The sequence below is a fragment of the Pantherophis guttatus genome, chromosome 7, assembly GCF_059756535.1.
Source record: "Pantherophis guttatus breed Tessera chromosome 7, ASM5975653v1, whole genome shotgun sequence".
Lineage (NCBI taxonomy): Eukaryota > Metazoa > Chordata > Lepidosauria > Squamata > Colubridae > Pantherophis > Pantherophis guttatus.
This window is the reverse complement of record NC_142069.1, coordinates 59,545,169-59,565,718: the sequence shown is the minus strand read 5'-3', so window position 1 is coordinate 59,565,718 and position 20,550 is coordinate 59,545,169. Positions and strand designations below refer to the sequence as shown.

Below are 20,550 nucleotides of genomic sequence, written 5' to 3'. Positions count from 1 at the left end.
ACGAACCTAGCAGAAATGGCGAAAATCTCAGCGTACTTATTTATTTATTTATTTATTTATTTATTTATTTTTAATATTTGTATACCGCCCTACTCCCGAGGGATTCAGGGCGGTGAACAGCCATAAATAAATACAAAGACATACAAAAGTTAAAAACTATTAAAAAATATTAAATAATTTAGGATTAGGTTCAAAGATTAAAACATCCAATTTAACTAAAAGAGATTTAAAACCCAATTTAAAGCCAATTTAAAGGCCAATTTAAAAGGGAGAGTTAGGTCAGACCAGCCTGTTGGAATAAAAACGTTTTTAGGGCGCGGCGGAAGATGCGTAGGTCTTGGATCCTCCGTATCTCCGGGGGGAGCTCGTTCCAGATGGCAGGTGCCCCCACAGAGAAGGCTCTCCTCCTGGGGGCCGCCAGTTGACATTGTTTGGCTGACAGCACCCCGAGGAGCCCCTCTCTATGGGAGCGAACTGGTCGGTGAGAGGCTGCTGGTGGCAGGAGGCGGTCTCGTAAGTACCCTGGTCCTGAGCCATGGAGCGCTCTAAAGGTAGTAACCAAAACCTTGAAGCGCACCCGGAAGACCACCGGGAGCCAGTGCAGCTCGCGCAGGAGGGGGGTTACATGAGAGCGCCACATTGCTCCCGTCACCACCCGCGTGGCCGCATTCTGGACCAGTTGGAGTCTCCGGGTGCTTCTCAAGGGGAGCCCCATGTAGAGAGCATTACAATAATCCAGGCGTGAGATGACAAGGGCGTGAGTGACCGTGCGTAACGAGTCCTGATCCAGAAAGGGACGCAACTGGCGAATCAGGCGAACCTGATAAAAAGTCCTCCTGGCCACGGCCGTCATATGTTGTTCTAAAGACAGCCATGAGTCTAGGAGGATGCCCAAGTTGCGAACCCCATCTGTGGGGGCCAACGACTCGCCCCCAATAGTCAGAGATGGTGCCAACTGACTATATTGGGACAACGGAAACCACAGCCACTCTGTCTTGGATGGGTTAAGCCTGAATCTGTTCCTCCCCATCCAGATCCGTACGGCCTCCAGGCATCGGGACATCACTTCGAGGGCATCATTGGGGTGGTCTGGGGTGGAGATGTACAGCTGGATGTCATCAGCGTACTGATGGTACTTCACCCCAAAACCACGGATGATCTCACCCAGCGGCTTCACATAAATGTTGAACAGAAGGGGCGAGAGGACCGATCCTTGTGGCACCCCACATATAAGGGGCCTCGGGGTCGACCTCTGCCCCCCTGTCAACACAGACTGCGACCGGTCAGAGAGAAAGGAGGAGAACCACTGTAAAACAGTGCCCCCCACCCCCAACCCTTCCAACCGGTGCAGCATGATATCATGATCGATGGTATCAAAAGCCGCTGAGAGGTCTAATAGGACAAGGACTGAGGAGCAACCCCTGTCTCGAGCCCTCCAGAGATCATCAACCAATGCGACCAATGCTGTCTCTGTGCTGTATCCGGGCCTGAATCCCGACTGGAACGGATCTAGATAATTCGATTCATCCAGGTACTGAGGCAGTTGTCGTGCAACCACACTCTCAACAACCTTCGCAACAAAGCGAAGGTTGGAGACAGGACGATAATTTGCTAACACAGCTGGGTCTAGGGAGGGCTTCTTGAGGAGGGGCCTCACCACCGCCTCTTTCAAGGCGGCGGGAAAGACACCCTCACTCAAAGAAGCATTTATAATCTCCTGGAGCCAGCCTCGTGTCACCTCGCGGGAGGCCAGTACCAACCAGGATGGACACGGGTCCAATAAACATGTGGTCACATTTAGTCTGTTCAGTATCCTGCCCACGCTTTCGGGAGTCACAGGATCAAACTCTTCCCAAATAATATTCTCAGGACCTGCCCTTGTCATCTCCCCTGGATCAACCCAGTCAGAGTCCAGCTGTTCCCGAATCTGAGCGATTTTGTCATACAGATATTGTACAAAATGCTCAGCTCTACCCTCCAAGGGATCTTCCCGCGCCCCTTGGTGGAGCAGGGAGCGGGTCACCCTAAACAGGGTGGCTGGGCGATTATCTGATGATGCAATAAGAGCAGAAAAGTAGTTACTCTTCTCTACTCTTATCGCCACTAGGTAATTCTTAATATGAGATCTTACCAGTGTTCGGTCGGATTCAGAACGACTAGCCCTCCAACTGCTCTCTAGGCGTCTTTTCCGGCGCTTCATCTCCCTCAGCTCCTCAGTATACCAAGGAGCCAGGTGAGACCGGCGCCGGATCAGAGGCCGCAAAGGCACGACTCGGTCTAAAGCTCCAGCAACCGCCCTATCCCAGGCGGCCACTAAGTCCTCAGCCGAGTCGTGTGCCAGAACCTCAGGAAATGGCCCAAGCTCCATCTGGAATCTCTCAGGATCCATCAGGCGCCTGGGGCGGAACCACCTGGTTGGTTCCACCTCCCTGCGGCAGGGTGTGGCGGTTCGGAGGTCCAGGCGAAGGAGGGAGTGATCTGACCATGACAAGGGTTCAATCGCTATATCCCCTATCTCGAGATCACTCGACCACTGTCCAGAGACAAAAACCAGGTCCAGTGTGTGTCCCCCCATGTGAGTAGAGCCATAAATTAACTGGGTCAGGTCCATAGCCATCATGGAAGCCATGAACTCCCGAGCCACCTCAGACGTCTCGCCAACTGATGACAAGTTAAAATCCCCCATGACCATAAGACTGGGGGTGTCAACTGCCACCGCGGCTATAACATCAAGCAGCTCAGGCAGGGCTGTTGCCACGTGGCAGGGAGCCAGGTACGTGACTAGCAAGCCCAACTGCACCCTATGACCCCACTTCACAATAGTCACTTGAAGGACTATACACAAGAAAGATATGTATCGGAATGGAGAAGATGGATTGACTATATTCAAAATAAGTATCAGACAAGAAAATATCAAATAGCTTATGAATGAACGTTAAGTATTAGAAGTATTTTGTTATCTATAGTGGAGTTAAGGTTTCAGGAGGGGAGTTAGTAGTCCGAGGATAAGTAGGTTAATCTAGTTTATGATTGTTAAATGAAACACCTTGTATTTTGCTCTGGGAAGTCTGTGGGGGAGGGTGGGATGAGGGGAGGGAAAGGGTGGGGGGAATATGGGGGGGAAGAAAATTGTTGTTTTTTGTAAAACTTTTCAATTAATAAAAAAGAACGCTTTGAAATCTATAACTACATTAGCTAAGGATGGCTTTGGAAGAAATCTAAAGAAATTTTCAAAAGGTATTGTCTAAGCTTTTTTTTTTTTTTTTGTAAAGTAATCAGAACCAGCCATTTAATAAAGAAGGCGGGAGAAGTAGAAGTTAAAAAAAAATCATATTAATGGGAATGTGTTGGATTTTTTTTAAAAAATAGCATATATGACAATTTGTCAAATATTTGTACAGTCCTTTGTTGCCCTCTTGTGGCTTTCTCAAAAACGAAATTGATGAAAAAAATGGACAAAAAAACAAATGAATCTCATATAAGAGATTCATATATACATGTACAGTACATATAAAGAGTTTCTCTTAAGTGATTATTGATTCAAGAGACTCACTTTAGTACAGAACTGACTGATTGGTTTTTCTTGCATTCCACAGTACTCTTAATAATTGACTCCAGATTTATAATTTGAAGGCATACATATATTTCTTTCAATTTCTTCCAATATGCTTCCGTATGTATATTACTATTTTCCTGTCATAGAAAAATCTTTAAAATCATGATCACTATCTTTTTCACTGTATTTTTCCTAAAATTACTCCTCCAGAATACTAACCACCTTTATTTTTGATCTCAAGAAAATAAAACCACATTTTACTTCAGTGTCCACTACAAGTATGTCCTTTGCCATTAGTTTTATCTTAACATTTAATATTAATCAGGTTTTTTTTGTTTTCTATGTTTATTTTCAAAATTAACTTTATTTTCAGTTAAAGGGGGAATCAAATTACAATCATAAAAGCCTAAGGGTGATGGGCAGGGGTGGGTTCTAAATTTTTTTACTACTGGTTCTGTGGGCGTGGCTTATTTTGTGGGCATGGCTTGATGGTCATGTGACAATTATTTAGAATTTAGCAGAGGTATTGGTCTACCAGGCTTTTAACTGCTTGCAGAGCTGTACCAATCTATCCATTTATTTTTGTAGGCACTGATCAACTCATGTATTTTTGCAGGCACTGGTATACTCATTTGTTTTCTTTTAACACTGATCAGCTGTAGGGCAGCCCTTTGAAGCCCTAGGGCAAGAGTTTAAATATTTTTTTTCCCTCTAGCCATTAGCTGGGACTCAGGAGGCAGCAATAGATTGGGGGTGGGGCTAAATAAAAGGTAAGAATAACGCAGGGGGGCAGGGGGGCAGAACCGGTTCGGTGATATCATATCGTCACTGCTACCGGCTCGGGGGAACCGGGCTGAACTGGGAGGAATCCACCACTGGTGATGGGGTACAATCAATTAAAAAGCATATAAGATATATCAGAGTCCAAAAATAAAAAAATAAAAATTAGGAAAAGCTAGAAGGAGAGCTGTCTCAAATAATTACTTTTGTTGGTCTATCTGGAGTCTACTTCCATCCTATACTTGTGTACAAGCTGAACAGACAAGGCAACAATATGCAATATTCTTGTCTCCTTCCTATTTTGAACAACTGTTTTTCCAGATTCTGTTCTTGCAGGAACTTTTCTTTTACTGTATTTACTATAACATTTCTTCAGAGGAATAATCAGGTAAACTGGTACTCCATTAGCTCTAATATAATGTATCTTCTGGAATGATAACAAAAAAACCCCCATATTGCAGTAATGTATGTAATAAAAGTAAAGTACCTTATTAGTCTCCATTATCCTTTTTGTGATATCTATCTGATGTTAGCATTTTAACTACTTCTTCTTCAGCTTTAAACAGTTCAATGGGAATTTTATTTGTACTTCATGCTTTTTCTATTTAATAGCTACAGGTTCTCTTTGACTTACAATCATAACTGAGCCTGGAATTTGGGTTTATTTATTTATTTATTTGTCGCATTTCTATGCCGCCCAACTCCCTGGGGACTCTGGGCAGCTTACAACAAAAAATAATGCGAACAATATACCACAAAAGTTGTTTTAAAAAAACATTAAAAACCCATACACTCCATTCATGGCCAGGTCTCGCAAGATTGCAGCAGCGAGATCAACGGCCCCAGGCCTGCCGGTAAAGCCAGGTCTTCACCGCTTTCCGGAAGGCCAATAGGGTGGGGGCGGTCTGGACCTCAGGAGGTAATTGGTTCCAGAGAGCTGGGGCAGCCACAGAGAAGGCCCTCCCCCGCGGGCACACCAGCTGACATTGTTTAGCTGACGGGACCCGGAGGAGACCAACTCTGTGGGATCTTACTGGTCGTTGGGAGCAATGTGGTAGAAGGTGGTCTCAAAGATAGCCTGGCCCTAAGCCATGTAGGGTTTTAAAGGTAATAACCAACACCTTGAATTGTCTCCAGAGACCGATAGGGAGCCAGTGCAGCTCGTGGAGAATTGGTGTAATGTGGATGTATCTAGGTGCACCCACAATAGTTCGCGGGGCTGCATTCTGGACCAACTGTAGTCTCCGAACACTTTTCAAGGGTAGCCACATGTAGAGCGCGTTGCAATAATCCAACTGTGAGGTGACAAGGGCATGAGTGACTGTGAGGAGAGCCTCCTGCTCTAAGTAGGGTCACAGTTGGTGCACCAGGTGAACCTGTGCAAAAGTCCCCTTAACCACAGCTGACAGATGTTGCTCTAATCTTAGCTGTGAGTCTAGAAGGACACCCAGATTGCGAGCCCATTCTGAGGGGAACAATTTCTCCCCCCCCCCAGGACCAGAGATGGACAATCAACATAGTCTTTAGGAGGCAATACCCACAGCCATTCGGTCTTGTCTGGGTTAAGTCTGAGCCTGTTGACTCCCATCCAGACCCTCACAGCCTCCAGCCACCAGCACATCACATCCACTGCATCACTGAACTGATGCGGGATGGAGATATACAGCTGGGTATCATCAGCATATTGCTGATATCCTACCCCGTATCGTCGGATGATTTCACCCAGCGGTTTCATGTAGATGTTAAATGGGAGGGGAGAGAGGACCGAGCCCTGAAGCACCCTGCAAACGAGGGGCCTAGGGGTCGACCTCTGTCCTCCTACCAACACCGACTATGACCGACCAGAGACATAGGAGGAGAACCAACCGTAACACAGTGCCTCCCACTCCCAACTCCCTTAGTCGTCCCAGAAAGATACTATGGCCAATGGTATCGAAAGCTGCTGAGAGGTCAAGTAGCACCAAGATAGAGGAATGACCCCCATCTCGGGCTTGCCAGAGATCATCCATCAGTGTGACCAAGGCAGTTTCCATGCTGTAGCCAGGCCTGAAGCCAGACTGAAAAGGGTCTAAATAATTCATTTCCTCCAATGACCGCAGATGTCAGCGCCTCAACGCTGGCATAGAGAGCAGAGGAGAGAGATAAGCTCTGAACTTTTGCCTGCTAAATCCCTTTGAAGTTGGGTTGTCGTGGAAATGAGGAGGGGGAACATTCCTGGGAAATGACGAGATAAGAAGTCTGGAGAATGTCTTGGAAGATAGCCAATGAGAAGCAGAGATTTGGGGATCGGAAAGGGAGGGATTGGGGGGCAAAAGGTCAGTCTTCTCCGCATCGAGTCATGATCCGGTTGCTGTGCTCAATTAAAGAAAAGATTTCCTTAAAGATTGGCAGTTCGGAAATTCATTTATTGTCAGCCTCAGCTTGCCTGCTTCAGCTGCCATAAGAAACGGGGAGGGATTAGTTATGAAGCAAAGGGGGGGAAGGGAGCAGGAGGTGGTTTTGTCTTTGTAGGATGGGACTTCGTGAGAAATGAAATTGAATCTTCAAAAGGGGACGGCTGACCAACTGCCCTACATTCCTGATGAATGACGCTGCCAGACATGTTGCCACCTGATCTTTGGAAGACCTTTGGATTGGCTGATGATTTATGAACACGAGGGGGGGGGAGAAGCTTAGTAGATGCATTTCGCGCGTTTTGCTCACTTCCAGCTTTAACTGGGTTGCTATTCATTTCATATTCAGTAAAAGTACTAAATTCTTCAAAATGCTTGAGTTTGGGTTTTTCTTTCCTGGATACTGAAGGAAGCATTCCTGACATTAAGCTGGAAGTCACATCCAGTCATCCCGGACAAAAACCGAGGGGACTGAAAATCCAAAGTATGTCAGATCGAGGGAGTGATGAAGAAGGGAAGATGGGGGCAGCGAGTTCAACCGCCCTCCAGTCGGAAAGAGAAACTGCAGAATGGTTGGAAAAACTCCATTTGGAGCTGGAGGAAGCTAGATGGTCCAAAGGAGTGGGGACACTGCCGGACTGGGGAGAGGAACCCCGGGGAGTGACAACTTCCAGACCCCGAAAAAAGGAGGCAGTGTGGATGCAAGAACAAAAGGAACATCTCATGATAGACCAAGCCTTGCAGCTTATCCGTGATGTGGAAGAAAGCAGAAAAAACCGTGAGTCTTTTGAAATTCCTGTGGAGAAGGGGGAAGCAGACCCCAGGGGGGAGCCCGAAGAAACAGCCTGCGGGGGAGAGGAAGAGTTTGAGGAGGGAACATCCCAGGCTTCAGCAGCTCGAGGGAGAGATGCAGCCGGCCAGAGAACCCCAGCCCTGCAGGCCCCCCACACAGACGTAAAAAGCCAAAAATCCCCCCCCTTCCTGGGAAGTTTGATGGAAATCCTAAAGCCTTGGGATTTTTCCTAACCCAAGTGTGGAACCACATGCAGGATTGGGGGGAGGACTACGAAACAGAGGCGGCTAAAGTCAGAAGCGTTGCGAATGCCCTAGAGGGAGTAGTGGCTGAGTGGATGGTGGTTCTCCACAATAACAACTCCCTCTTGCTGAGAAATTACAACCAGTTCATGAGGACCCTTAGAAGGCGTTTTGAAGACCATTTAGCTGAACGAAAGGCGAGACTCAGAATGAAGAGTATTCAGCAGGGCCGGAGGCCGGTGGCAGAGTATATCCAAGAGTTTCGTGAACTGGCACCCTATATGACAGGCTGGTCAGAAATGGCTCTTTTGGAGAGTTTCAAGAATGGGCTGAATGAAGAGATATATCGGGACTACAGAAGCATGGGGGTCTCCAATGATTTGGATAGATGGTACATAGTAGCTGAGGACGTAGAGATCGAGCTGAGACGGAGCGAACTCCGAGGCAGGCGGATGGGGGACCAGTCATCCTCTTTCCACCGTAAGGGGGCACCCAAGATGACTGGCGGGAGGACCGAATTCAAATCCAAGTCAAAGCCCTTCACCTGTTTCAAATGTGGGAAAGAGGGTCACCGGGCTGCCGAATGTTTCTCCAAGCCACAGCCAAAAGTTTCCGGGGCCGGCCAAAAGAAAGGCGACAAAATACCCGCCAAAACCCGCGGCACCGCCCTGAAAGGAGAAGTCGTTGAGTTCACTCCCCAAAACCAGAGTGAGTTGGGAACTCCGACCAACGATGACGACAGCGAGACGGACTCCGACTCCGACACCGACGATCGGGTAAGTCACACGGAAGAACCCTTACTCATTCCCGTAGAAATAAGAGTGTCCTCCACAGGGGCTCACACACAATTGTTAGCCCTGCTGGACTCAGGGTGCACCAGGTGCATAATTAGCCCCAAAGTAGTGGAGGAGATGGAACTGAGACTAAAAACTTTAAAAAGACCCATTGCATTTTGTCAATTAGATGGGTCGATTGCAGGAGGGGGCCCAGCTAGCTTTATGACTGAACCCCTTGAATTGCAGTTGGGGAACCATGTAGAGAATCTCAGATTTATTATAGCCCCTGGTATGGAAAGACCCCTCATTCTAGGACTGCCCTGGCTTCACAAATGGAACCCACGAGTAAATTGGAAAACGGGGGTCCTACGCATCCGCACGGCAGAACCAACTCCGGGAAGGGAAGCCCCCCCCCCCGAGGGACGACATAAGACCAGAAAGGGCGGCAGTAGCCATTAACTATATTGAGGGAGAAGAGAAAATTCCAAAGGAATATTGGGACCTCAAGGAAGTGTTTAGCGAAAAAGCATCAGATGCTCTGCCTCCCCACAGGGCCACTGACTGCACCATTGAAATACTCCCAGGGGTGAAGCTTCCCAAACCAAAAATATGCCCCATGACACCTCGAGAATTGGGGGAATTGCAAAATTTTATTGACAAAAACTTAGAACGGGGATTTATCGAACGAGCCAAACCCAAGGTGGCAGCACCAGTAATGTTCCGCGAGAAGAAAGATGGATCCTTCCGGTTAGTAGTTGATTATAGAAACATGAACGCCATTTGCATAGAAAATGTCTATCCCCTCCCACTCATGAAGGACATGTTAGCCCATTTAGGGAAGGGAATTTTTTTTACCAAACTTGATTTAAGAGAGGCATACTACCGAGTGAGAATAAAAGAGGGAGATGAATGGAAGACAGCATTTAATTGCCCACTGGGATGTTTCCAGTTTAGAGTACTCCCTTTTGGACTACAGGGAGCCCTGGCTGTATTCATGCAGTTGATCAACGAAGTGTTGCATGAGCACCTATATAAGGGGGTGTTGGTCTATTTGGACGACATTCTAATTTATTCTGACAACATGGCCGACCATGTAAGACTGGTTCAAGCAGTCTTGAATAAACTCAGAGCAGCTGAACTCTATGCCAAACTTTCTAAATGTGAATTCCACCAAGACAAAATTGACTATCTTGGATATCGTATATCGCATGAAGGAATAGAGATGGACCCGGAAAAGGACCAGGCAGTGATGGAATGGGCCGCACCACGCACCCGTAAACAGTTACAGAGTTTCTTGGGGTTTGCAAATTTTTATAGACAATTTATCCCCTCCTTCGCAAAAATCGCAGTGCCAATTACAGACTTGCTAAAAACCAAAGGGGAAGTAAAACCCAAACCCTCGAAACCACTAGAATGGACTATGGACTGTCAAGCTGCTTTCGAAAAACTGAAATGACTGTTTGCAGCTGAACCGGTGCTCAAACACCCTGACATGGAACAACCTTTTGTAGTACAAGCTGATGCCAGTGACGTCGCCATAGGAGCAATATTCTTGCAAAAGAATGAGAACGGGATATTATAACCCTGTGCTTACACGTCTCGTAAACTATCAGACACTGAAAGGAGATGGGCCATATGGGAGAAAGAAGCGTTTGCAGTTAGATGGGCGCTGTTAACGTGGAGACAATTTTTAGAAGGGGCGAAACACCCTTTCGAGGTGTGGACTGATCATAAGAATCTAGAAGCATTAAAAACACCACACAAACTATCACCAAAACAAGCTCGTTGGGCCCAACACTTCAAGCGTTTCAATTTCACTTTACGTTACCTTCCTGGTGGAAAAAATTTCATGGCAGACGCACTTTCCAGATTGCCACAGTACAACAGCATAAAGAAGGAAGTGGTTCAACCAATGATCCCCTTGACGCAATTGGCAACACCTGTCACTACCAGAGCGCAGAGTAAAACCGAATCAGAACTCTCGGGAGATTTGCTCAAAAAATTACGAGAAGCGCTAAAAACTGACGAGTGGTTTAAGGCCCACTCGAATGAATGCACACTTCGCGACAGATTACCTTGGGTTGGATCGAAATTGTATGTTCCGGCCACATTAAGAACAACCGTATTGAAATATGCTCATGATGCCAAGGCCGCAGGGCACTTTGCATTTGTCAAGACTCTACATCTTGTTAAGAGACAATTTTGGTGGCCGGCACTTAAAAAGGACATAGAGACATATGTGGCTAGCTGTCCAGTATGTGCCTCAGCTAAAAGACCTCCAGGAAAATCCCCTGGATTACTGCAAAGTGTGGCTAGACCAAACGCCCCATGGAACGAAATATCGATGGATTTCATTGTGGACTTACCAGACAGTGAGGGCTGCACTGTCATTTGGGTAGTAACTGATTTGTTTTCCAAACAAGTGCATTTCATCCCTTGCTCAAAGATCCCTTCAGCAAAAACCCTCGCAAAACTGTTTATTCGGCAGATTTACCGACTACATGGCTCTCCGAAAAGAATAATTTCTGACAGGGGTGTGCAATTTACTTCCAGTTTCTGGAGAGAGTTTTTGAAATTGATAGGCTCCGCACAGGGGTTGAGTTCCAGTCACCACCCTCAGACAAATGGGGCTTGTGAAAGAACCAATGGGGTGCTCGAACAATACCTTAGGTGTTACGTAAATTACCAGCAAGACAATTGGGTAGACTTGTTGACATTTGCAGAAGTGGCATATAACAATTCTGTACACAGTAGCACCAGATTCACCCCTTTCAAGGTCGTATCGGGCCAGGATTTTGTACCCATTCCCGAGCTACCTCAAGATGATCCCCAAAATCCCTCCTTGATGGATTGGATTGAACAATTAAAGAGCACCTGGGCAGTGACTCGGAAGGCATTAGATGAGGCACACCGAGCTCATAAGGCGCAAGCCGATAAGAAAAGGTCCCCAGCTCACATTTATAAAGTGGGGGACAAAGTCTATTTGTCTACCAAATACTTACAAACCACCCAGAAGTCCAAAAAGCTGGGGCCTAAGTATGTAGGATCATTCCGTGTGATTAGACTGATTAATCCAGTAACAGTTGAATTGGAATTGCCAAAAACCTTGAGACGAATACATCCTGTATTTCATGTTAGTTTATTGAAACCTGAACACTCATCTCCCCTAAGGGCTGATCAAAGCACCCCTCCAATTCCCATTCTCATAGAGGGGGAGCAACATTTTGAGGTTAAGGAAATCTTGGACTCTAGAAAACACCATGGTAAAGTCCAATATCTGATTGCCTGGAAACATTTTCCTTTATCTCAGGCTGAATGGGTGAATAAACGGGATGTCCGAGCTCCCAAGAAAATACAACAATTCTATACCAAATACCCAGATAAACCATAATTATTGTATATATTCTGTTTCTCTCTCTTTTCTTTCCTTTTATTTAGGACTAACGTCTCTTCTGCAAGGGGGGCCGAATGTCAGCCTCAGCTTGGCTGCTTCAGCTGCCATAAGAAATGGGGAGGGATTAGTTATGAAGCAAAGTGGGGGAAGGGAGCAGGAGGTGGTTTTGTCTTTGTAGGATGGGACTTCGTGAGAAACGAAACTGAATCTTCAAAAGGGGACGGCTGACCAACTGCCCTACATTCCTGATGAATGACGCTGCCAGACGTGTTGCCACCTGACCTTTGGAAGACCTTTGGATTGGCTGATGATTTATGAACACGAGGGTGGGGGGAGAAGCTTAGTAGATGCATTTCGCGCGTTTTGCTCACTTCCAGCTTTAACTGGGTTAAATTTCATATTCAGTAATTAAATTAAATTTCATATTCAGTAAAAGTACTAAATTCTTCAAAATGCTTGAGTTTGGGTTTTTCTTTCCTGGATACTGAAGGAAGCATTCCTGACATTTATTTTGAGATAGCATCGAAGTCTGACAGACGGACAAGACTCAACTTTCCAAGCCAAACTGGCAAACCTCCAACCATCCAGCTCCCTACAAGATGTTTGGATGGATTGGAGGCAAGGTTCTGAAGCCATGGCAGAAAGCCAGCTCTCTACTGAAAGTCTACTCCAAACGGCTGTGAACCAGCCACCCCTCCCTACTCCAACCAGCTTGGATGCAACGGGGCCACCCACTCCCCCAGCAAAGCTGCAACCCCCCCTTCCCCCTCCATTGCCACAGGATTACCAAGGACAGACGATCGTGCTCCAGCCCAAGAGAAGGAAAAATGATGAACCTTGGTGGACTTTGCCAAAATCTGCAGAAGCTGAATTCCCCTTTCCAGATGCTAAAGGTAAGGGAAGCCCCTGAGTAAATTGGGAAGGGCGGATTGGTTATGGAATTGGCAGCAGGCCAGACAGAAAAAACCTTCAACCCTGCCACTCGAAAGCCCCATGGAGGAGTTAAAGCAAGATTTTGAATGTGCCGTCAGCCTGGAAGACGGTCCATCCTGCAGGCCCAAAGATAGAAGGAGGCCAGCTGACCCTGTTGAACTAAGCCACCATAGGAGAGGGCCCAGCCCTTCCCCCTCCCACACCAGAAGGAAGGAAAGTCCCAGTTTGCATCCATGGGTTCCTCTTCTGCCCAGCAAGCATACCAGCCTACGCAAGGCATCACCCCCCCCGCCTCCGGATGAGAGATGAGGAAGAAACCCAACGATACCCTAAACAGGCACACAGAGCCCCACTATGGGAGAACGGGCCACCGAGGGCAGAGCCACCCTGGTTCAGAGGAAAGTTTGATGGGGATCCAGACCAGGTGGCGCAGTTCCTTGACACAGCTGAGGTCTATATCGAGAGCTATGGGCACCTTTACCCATTCCCCAGAGCCCTGTTCAATGCCATTTCAGAAGGGCTGGAGGGAGAAGCAAAGACTTGGTCATCAGCCCTCTACAAGAATAGAGCCCCCCAACTGCAAGATGCAGATGATTTCTTGCAACTACTGCGGGCGAGGTACGAGGAAGTAGGAGAGGATCCATATGTGGAAGACAAACTCAGAAGCCTAATCCAGAGAGGGAAGCCCATCAAGGAGCACATTTGTGAGTTCCGAAGAGTCGTGGGTACCTTGCCTCCCCTACCTGAGTGACTGCTAGTGTATTTTTTCAGAACGAGCCTAGATAAATGGATCGCTCAAGTGACCACTTATCGGGACATCCTGAACCGACTCTCCGAATGGTTCCGCGTGGCGATGCAAGTTGAAAGGGGACTGTGCGTCAATGACATGCTAAAGCAACCAGAGACCAGGGAGAGATACCAATCGGACCGAAGGCCACAAACCAGACAAGGAACCATGGCACCACGGCCTACCCAAAGGCCTTTCGTTCCACGGAGCCCAATGAGATGCTATAGATGTGGAGGAATGGGCCATCTAGCAGCAGCTTGTGGAACCCCGGGCCCGAGGCCAAACCCTCAGCCAAAGGCACGATGAGAACGGGGCCCCAAGCGAGCCACCAATGCGCCATGAAGTCTCCTCCCCGGCACAGAGGTCTTCGCCCACCTGACCGAGACAAAGGGAGACCCGGATGATGGAGACCAATCCCCCGACCCGTATGACAGCGAGGACGAGGGTGAAGACGACCCAATGGTGAGTGGACCCATCCACCCTTTCCTTTTCCCCATATGCCTAACAACCCCAAAGACAGGTACCCAAGAGACTTTCCAAGCCCTGATAGATTTGGGCTGCACTAGGTGCCTGATTAATCTACCCACAGTCCTAAAATTGGGGATCCGAGCTAAGAAGCTCAACCACCCAATTCGATTTGAGCAAGTTGATGGGACCCTAGTAGGCGGAGCCTGCGCCATACACCTGACCAAAACCAGTGAAGCTAGAACTAGGGGATCACTGGGAAACGATACGGTTCATAATAGCCCCCAAGATGGCCGATCCAGTCATACTGGGACTTTCCTGGCTAGACAAGTGGGGTCCAATTATCTGGTGGCAAGAGGGGACCCGCAGATTGAGGATAGCCAAAGGGCCCCAACCTCTGCCGTTCCAACCAGAACAAACACCCCCCACACTCGAGCCCCAACGTCTCCCGCCTGAACAAAAGAAGATGGCACTGATGCAAGGGCCCCTCCCGAAGGGCACTGCGAAGCAGCTAGGGCCCACATCCAACAGTACCCATGAAACAGAGCAGATCCCAAAAGACTACCAAGACCTAGCACAGGTATTTAGCGAGACCGAGTGCGACGTCCTACCTCCCCACCGCGATGCTGACTGCGCCATCGAAATCATCCCTGGGGCGAAACTACCTAAACCTAAATTGTATGCCATGACGCCCCGTGAAATGCAAGAAATGCGAAATTACATAGACAAAAACCTACAAAGGGGTTTCATTGAGCCAGTCAAACCGTGGGTTGCGGCACCGGTCCTCTTCAAAGAGAAGAAAGACGGCTCTATGCGTCTGGTAGTTGACTTTTGGGGATCAATGCGGTCTGCGTACACAGCTTATACCCCCTCCCCCTCATGAAGGACTCACCTGCCCAAGGGGAAGATTTTCACCAAACTAGACCTCCGCGAAGCCTACTACTGAGTGCACATCAGGGAAGGAGACGAGTGGAAGACAGCATTCAACTGCCCCCTGGGAAGTTACCAATTCAAGGTGATGCCATTTGGGCTACAGGGAGACCCAGCTGTGTTCATGCAATTGATAAACGAAGTTCCACATGAGCACCTGTACAAAGGGGTCCTCGTCTACCTAGATGACATTCTCATTTACACAGAGACCATAGACGAACACATACCCCTCGTACGCAAAGTGCTGGAAAAACTGCTGAAAGCGAACCTCTATGTCAAACTGTCAAAATGTGAGTTCCACCGATCACGTCTGGACTATTTAGGTTACCGAGTGTCAAACGAGGGGATAGAGATGGACCCGGCTAAAGTACAATCAGTCCTAGACTGGCAACCCCCGCGCACCCGCAGGCAACTACAAAGCTTCCTGAGGTTCGCGAATTTCTACAGGCAATTCATCCCCTCCTTTGCAAGAATTGCCAAACCTCTGATGGACCTCCTAAAGACAGGAAGTCCGACAACGAAACCCCACCCAGGACAGCCTCTACAGTGGGACTCAGCCTGCCAACAGGCATTCGAGACACTAAAACAAATGTTTGCAAAAGAACCAGTCTTGAAGCATCCTGACCCCGAACAACCCTTCGTCATCCAAGCAGATGCCAGTGATGTAGCAGTAGGGGCACTCCTACTCCAAAAGAACAGCCAGGGGGACCTGCAACCTTGTGCCTACACATCCCGCAAACTCACCGACACAGAAAGGCAATGGGTGGCATGGGAAAAGGAAGCGTTCGCGGTGAGATGGGCGCTGTTAACCTGGCAACACCTGCTAGAAGGAGGCCGACACAGTTCGAGGTCTGCACTGACCACAAAAACCTAGAGGTCCTCAAGACTCCACGGAACTTATTGCCCAGGCAAGTCCGGTGGGCCAAATACTTCAATCGTTTCAACTTCGAGCTGAAGCACATCCCAGGGGGGAAGAACTTTCTGGCCGATGCCCTCTCCCGAATGCCTCAATACAACAGTGAACGTGAGCAGATAGTGAATCCCATCATCCCTTCTGCCCAAGGAGTGGGCCAAGTAACCACCAGATGGCAGCATTGAGACCAGCAGGGCCAACCCGCGAGTGACCTAATGACGGGGCTCAAGGCAGAAATGTTGGCGGACCCCTGGTTCCGAGACAATCAACATCTTTTGACAAAGAGAGATGGCCTAACATGGAGAGGGATGAAACTTTATGTCCCAGACACCTTCCGCACCTTAATCCTCAAGAGAAGTCACGATGTCAAACCAGTGGGACATTTTGACTTCCTAAAGACTCTGCACTTAGCACAGAGACAGTTTTGGTAGCCCCACATGAGAAAAGACGTGGACAGCTATGTAAAAAGTTGTACCATCTGTGCCACGATGAAAACCTGACCAGGAAGGCCCCCGGGGCTGCTGCAGCCAGTAGCTGAACCGTCAAGGCCATGGGAGGAGATTGCTATGGACTTCATAGTCGAACTGCCGAGGAGCGGCGGAAGCACAGTGATCTAGACTGTAATAGACTTGTTCTCCAAACAGGCACATTTCATACCCTGCAGCGGACTACCCTCAGCCCGCCAATTGGCCAAACTGTTCATAAAACACATCTACCACCTGCACAGAGTACCCAGAAGAATCATCTCTGATCGAGGTGTCCAGTTTACAGCGAAGTTCTGGAGGGAATTCCTTCGATCCATAGGATCATCCCAAGGCCTCAGCTCAGCGTTTCACCCGAGCACCAATGGGGGGGGGCGGAGAGATTGAATGCCATGATAGAGCAGTACTGAGGTGCTACGTTGACTACCAACAATCGAGCTGGGCGGACCTCTTATCGTTTGCTGAAGTCGCATATAACAATGCTGTCCACAGTAGTACAGGACTAACCCCATTTAAGATAGTGAGTGGCATCGATTTCATCCCCATGCCAGAGTACCCGAGGGAGCTTCCTTCCTCAGTTACCTTGACCAAATGGATGGCAATGCTAAGAGAAACCTGGGAGAACGTCAAGAGGGCATTAGACAAGGCAGCACGGTCTTATAAGAAACAAGCAGATAAGCACCGAGCCCCCCAGAGGCCATTCCAAGTGGGGGAAAAGGTCTACCTCTCCACCAAGTACTTGAGACTCAGACTCCCGACCAGAAAACTGGGGCCGAAATTCATAGGGCCATTTCCAATAGTAAAAGTAATAAACCCGGTCACAGTATAATTGCAGTTGCCCCGGTTACTAGGGAGGATACACCCCGTTTTTCACAGTAGCCTCCTGAAGCCTGTAGTAGGGTCAACTTTAAGGCTGGTGCCACGTGATCCCCCAGGGCCCTTAATTGTTAGAGGCCAGACCCACTATAAAATACAACGAGTTCTCGATTCACGGTGGCACAGAGGGCGCCTCCAGTACTTAATTAAGTGGAAGGGCTACCCCTTGTCAGAAGCTTCCTGGGTGAAGAGAACAAACATCCAAGCTGACCACCTCATAGCTAAATTCCATGCAGATCACCCGGACAAGCCGGGAGGGGGTGGGGTACCTCCTCGGAGGGGGTGAGGTACTAAACTTGTTGTTTATCTCACGCAGACCCCGCTGGGAGAGTGAAGGGAGAGGGGCCGGATGTCAACGCCTCAACGCTGGCATAGAGAGCAAAGGAGAGAGAAAAGCTCTGAACTTTTGCCTGCTAAATCCCTTTGAAGTCAGGTTGTCGTGGAAATGAGGAGGGGGGACATTCCTGGGAAATGACGAGACAAGAAGTCTGGAGAATGACTTGGAAGATAGCCAATGAGAAGCAGAGATTTGGGGTTCGGAAAGGGAAGGATTGGGGGGCAAAAGGTCAGTATTGTCCGCATCGAGTCATGATCCGGTTGCTGTGCTCAATTAAAGAAAAGATTTCCTTAAAGATTGGCAGTTTGGAAATTCATTTATTTTGAGATAGCATTGAAGTCTGACAGCAGGAGCTGAAGTGCCACCACTTTCTCTACAACCTTTCCCATGGAGGGTAGGTTGGAGACTGGCCGAAAGTTCTTTAATTCTGCTGGATCCAGGGAAGGCTTCTTGAGGAGGGGCCTTACAACCACCTCCTTTAATGGTTGCGGGAAGGACCCCTCCCTCAAGGACGCATTAACTAAAGCCTGGAGCCAGCCTCGTGTCACTTCCCTGCTGGCCGAAACCAGCCAGGAGGGGCACGGGTCTAACAAACAGGTGGAGGAACTCATCGCACCTACAGCCTTGTCCACTTCCTCAGGAGTCACTGGCTGAAACTCGTCCCACACAATAGGACTAAAACCCACCCCCATCATCTCTGTCAGTATTGCCCAGAGTCCAGGTTCATCCGAATCTGAGCAACTTTATCCGGCAGAAACTGCACAAACTCCTCAGCTCTACCCTGCAAGGGCTCCTCTGTTCCCCCTACATTAAGGAGGGAGTGAGTCACCCTAAATAGGGCGGCTGGGCGAGAATCTGCAGATGCAATAAGTGCAGAAAAATGGGAGCATTTTGCCGCCCATATCGCCACTAAATAAGTCCTAATAAAGGCTCTCAAGAGTGTTCGGTTAGATTCAGATTTACTGGTCCTCCAACGTCGTTCTAGACGTCTCTTCTGGCGCTTCATCTCCCGGAGCTCCTCAGTAAACCAGAGAGCTTTCCTAGATCCACTGCCATTGAGAGGTCGCAAAGGCACAATCCGGTCCAATGCCCCAGATGCTGCCCTATTCCAGGCAGCCACCAGGATCTTGGGCGGACTGTGGGCAAGGGACTCAGGTATCTTCCCAAGCTCCTTCTGAAACCCTTCCGGGTCCATTAGCCATCTGGGGCGGAACCACTTAATTGGCTCTGCCTACCTGCGATGGAGGAGTGGCGTCTTAAAGTCCAACCTCAACAGGAAATGATCTGACCACAACAAGGGAGAAGCAACTATACCCCTTAATTCCAGATCCTGTCTCCACTGCCCCGAGAGAAACACCAGGTCAAGCGTGTGTCCTCCCCTATGGGTCGGATCCTGAACTACTTGGGTCAGATCCATGGTTGTCATGGAAGCCATGAATTCCTGAGCCATATCTGAGGATTCTCCAAGTGATGGCAGGTTGAAGTCCCCCAGTACCATAAGCCTGGGGAACTCCACCGCCAACCCGGCTATTGCCTCTAGCAGCACAGGCAGGGCTGTTGTAACGCAGCTGGGAGGCAGGTATGTCAATAACAGGCCCAACTGAATCCTTGAGTCCAACCTCAAGAGGAGAGACTCACACCCAACAACCTCCGGGGCAGGGATCCTGCGAGGACAGAGACTCTTCCGGACAATAGCTGCCACTCCTCCACCCCTTCCCTGGAGTCGTGGCTGATGCAATATCTGAAAACCATCTGGGCACATCTCTGAGAGGGGAACACCCTCCTCCTGGCCCAGCCAGGTCTCAGTTATACATGCCAGGTCAGCCTCCTTCTCTAGGATTAGGTCCCGAACGAGGGGAGCCTTGTTAACAACAGACCTGGCATTAAACAGCAGCAGCCTGAGGCCAGGGCCCTGACATCCCAAGTCACCAGGTATACGAGGTAAGCCCGATGAACCAAAACCCAAGGGGCCGGAACAAGTAATTGCTTTGAGGCAGCGAGTCCTAGTTCCCCGAGAGCGGCCTACCCCTTGGCTCCCGCCATATCTACCTCTCCCAGTCATAACCACAATATTCCAGCTCTCCATCCCCCCAGAGATCCCCTTCCCCATCTCAGTAGCCCCCCTCCTCCCTGGCAGGCAAGACACCCCACTCATACCGAACCAGGGGTCATATCTGAGCCCCCATCTGCTTCTGCTTGCACACTCAGCAGAGGGGACTCCATTCCCTGCCCCCGGCTTCCTCATTCTCCCTAATTCCAGCCACTCCAAACCCACCCCTTCCATTCTAAAATAATTTAAATTTCAACCCATCCCAAACACACTCACACATACACACATACGCACCCTCCCAAGATAAAATTAATATATCGAGCAACAGTAAAAAATGGTCTAAGCTTCAAAAGATGTCGAATAAAATTGAAGCAAGTCTGGCAGTGCTCTAGGGACTCTACTGATGGCTTGTGAGGAGGCACATATTGAGGTATTCCAGCAAACAACGAATGTCCTCCAGTCATTGAGCCTTAGCCCTGTCCAATCATTTCCACAAGTCGATGGCCACTCCACCATCTTCCCTTGGGAGGCCCAGTGCATTTCACGGAGGCCTCCGGTTTTTTTCTTCAGATGGTCCTCCTGGTTGAAGTCCTGCTTTCCTTTCCACTAGGACAGTCTAAGGGGCCACAACTTGGCCCTGTTTAAAAACGTTTACACGGGAATAAATCCTAGTTCTTTCTAAAGACAACCTCTAGCCCAGGATAACTGTTTTATCAGCGGCGTGGAAAGCAAAGATTAAAAGACAATTTGGCTGAAAATTTTCCCAGAAGGAGCTCCCACTACAAAAAATGGTGATAAACTTAGTGGATTTCTCTGCGTCTACCTTCGGCTTGATTAGTAGTG

The 20,550-nt window shown here is 48.6% G+C and overlaps 3 protein-coding genes across 5 annotated transcripts in view; 1 reads left to right on the top strand and 2 right to left on the bottom strand.

The window, feature by feature from the left end:
* Positions 1-20,550, bottom strand: part of TMEM117 (transmembrane protein 117) — a 627,686-nt gene that overhangs the window by 483,504 nt on the left and 123,632 nt on the right. The gene's annotated exons all lie outside the window — the stretch shown is intronic.
* Positions 8,127-12,016, top strand: LOC148112879 (uncharacterized). The gene is made up of 2 exons (XM_087873481.1): positions 8,127-8,540; positions 11,979-12,016. Exons 1-2 carry the CDS (start codon positions 8,127-8,129, stop codon positions 11,982-11,984), a joined length of 420 nt encoding a protein of 139 aa, XP_087729607.1. The 3' UTR covers positions 11,985-12,016.
* On the bottom strand, positions 18,598-19,736 carry LOC148112878 (uncharacterized). Its single transcript, XM_087873464.1, has one exon. The coding sequence runs from the start codon at positions 19,717-19,719 to the stop codon at positions 18,889-18,891; it is 831 nt and encodes a 276-aa protein (XP_087729590.1). The 5' UTR covers positions 19,720-19,736; the 3' UTR covers positions 18,598-18,888.

Coding starts and splice junctions, on each gene's coding strand:
- LOC148112878 (XM_087873464.1), bottom strand. CDS start 19,719: ATGACTGGGAGAGGTAGATATGGCGGGAGCCAAGGGGTAGGCCGCTCT.
- LOC148112879 (XM_087873481.1), top strand. CDS start 8,127: ATGGGGGTCTCCAATGATTTGGATAGATGGTACATAGTAGCTGAGGAC.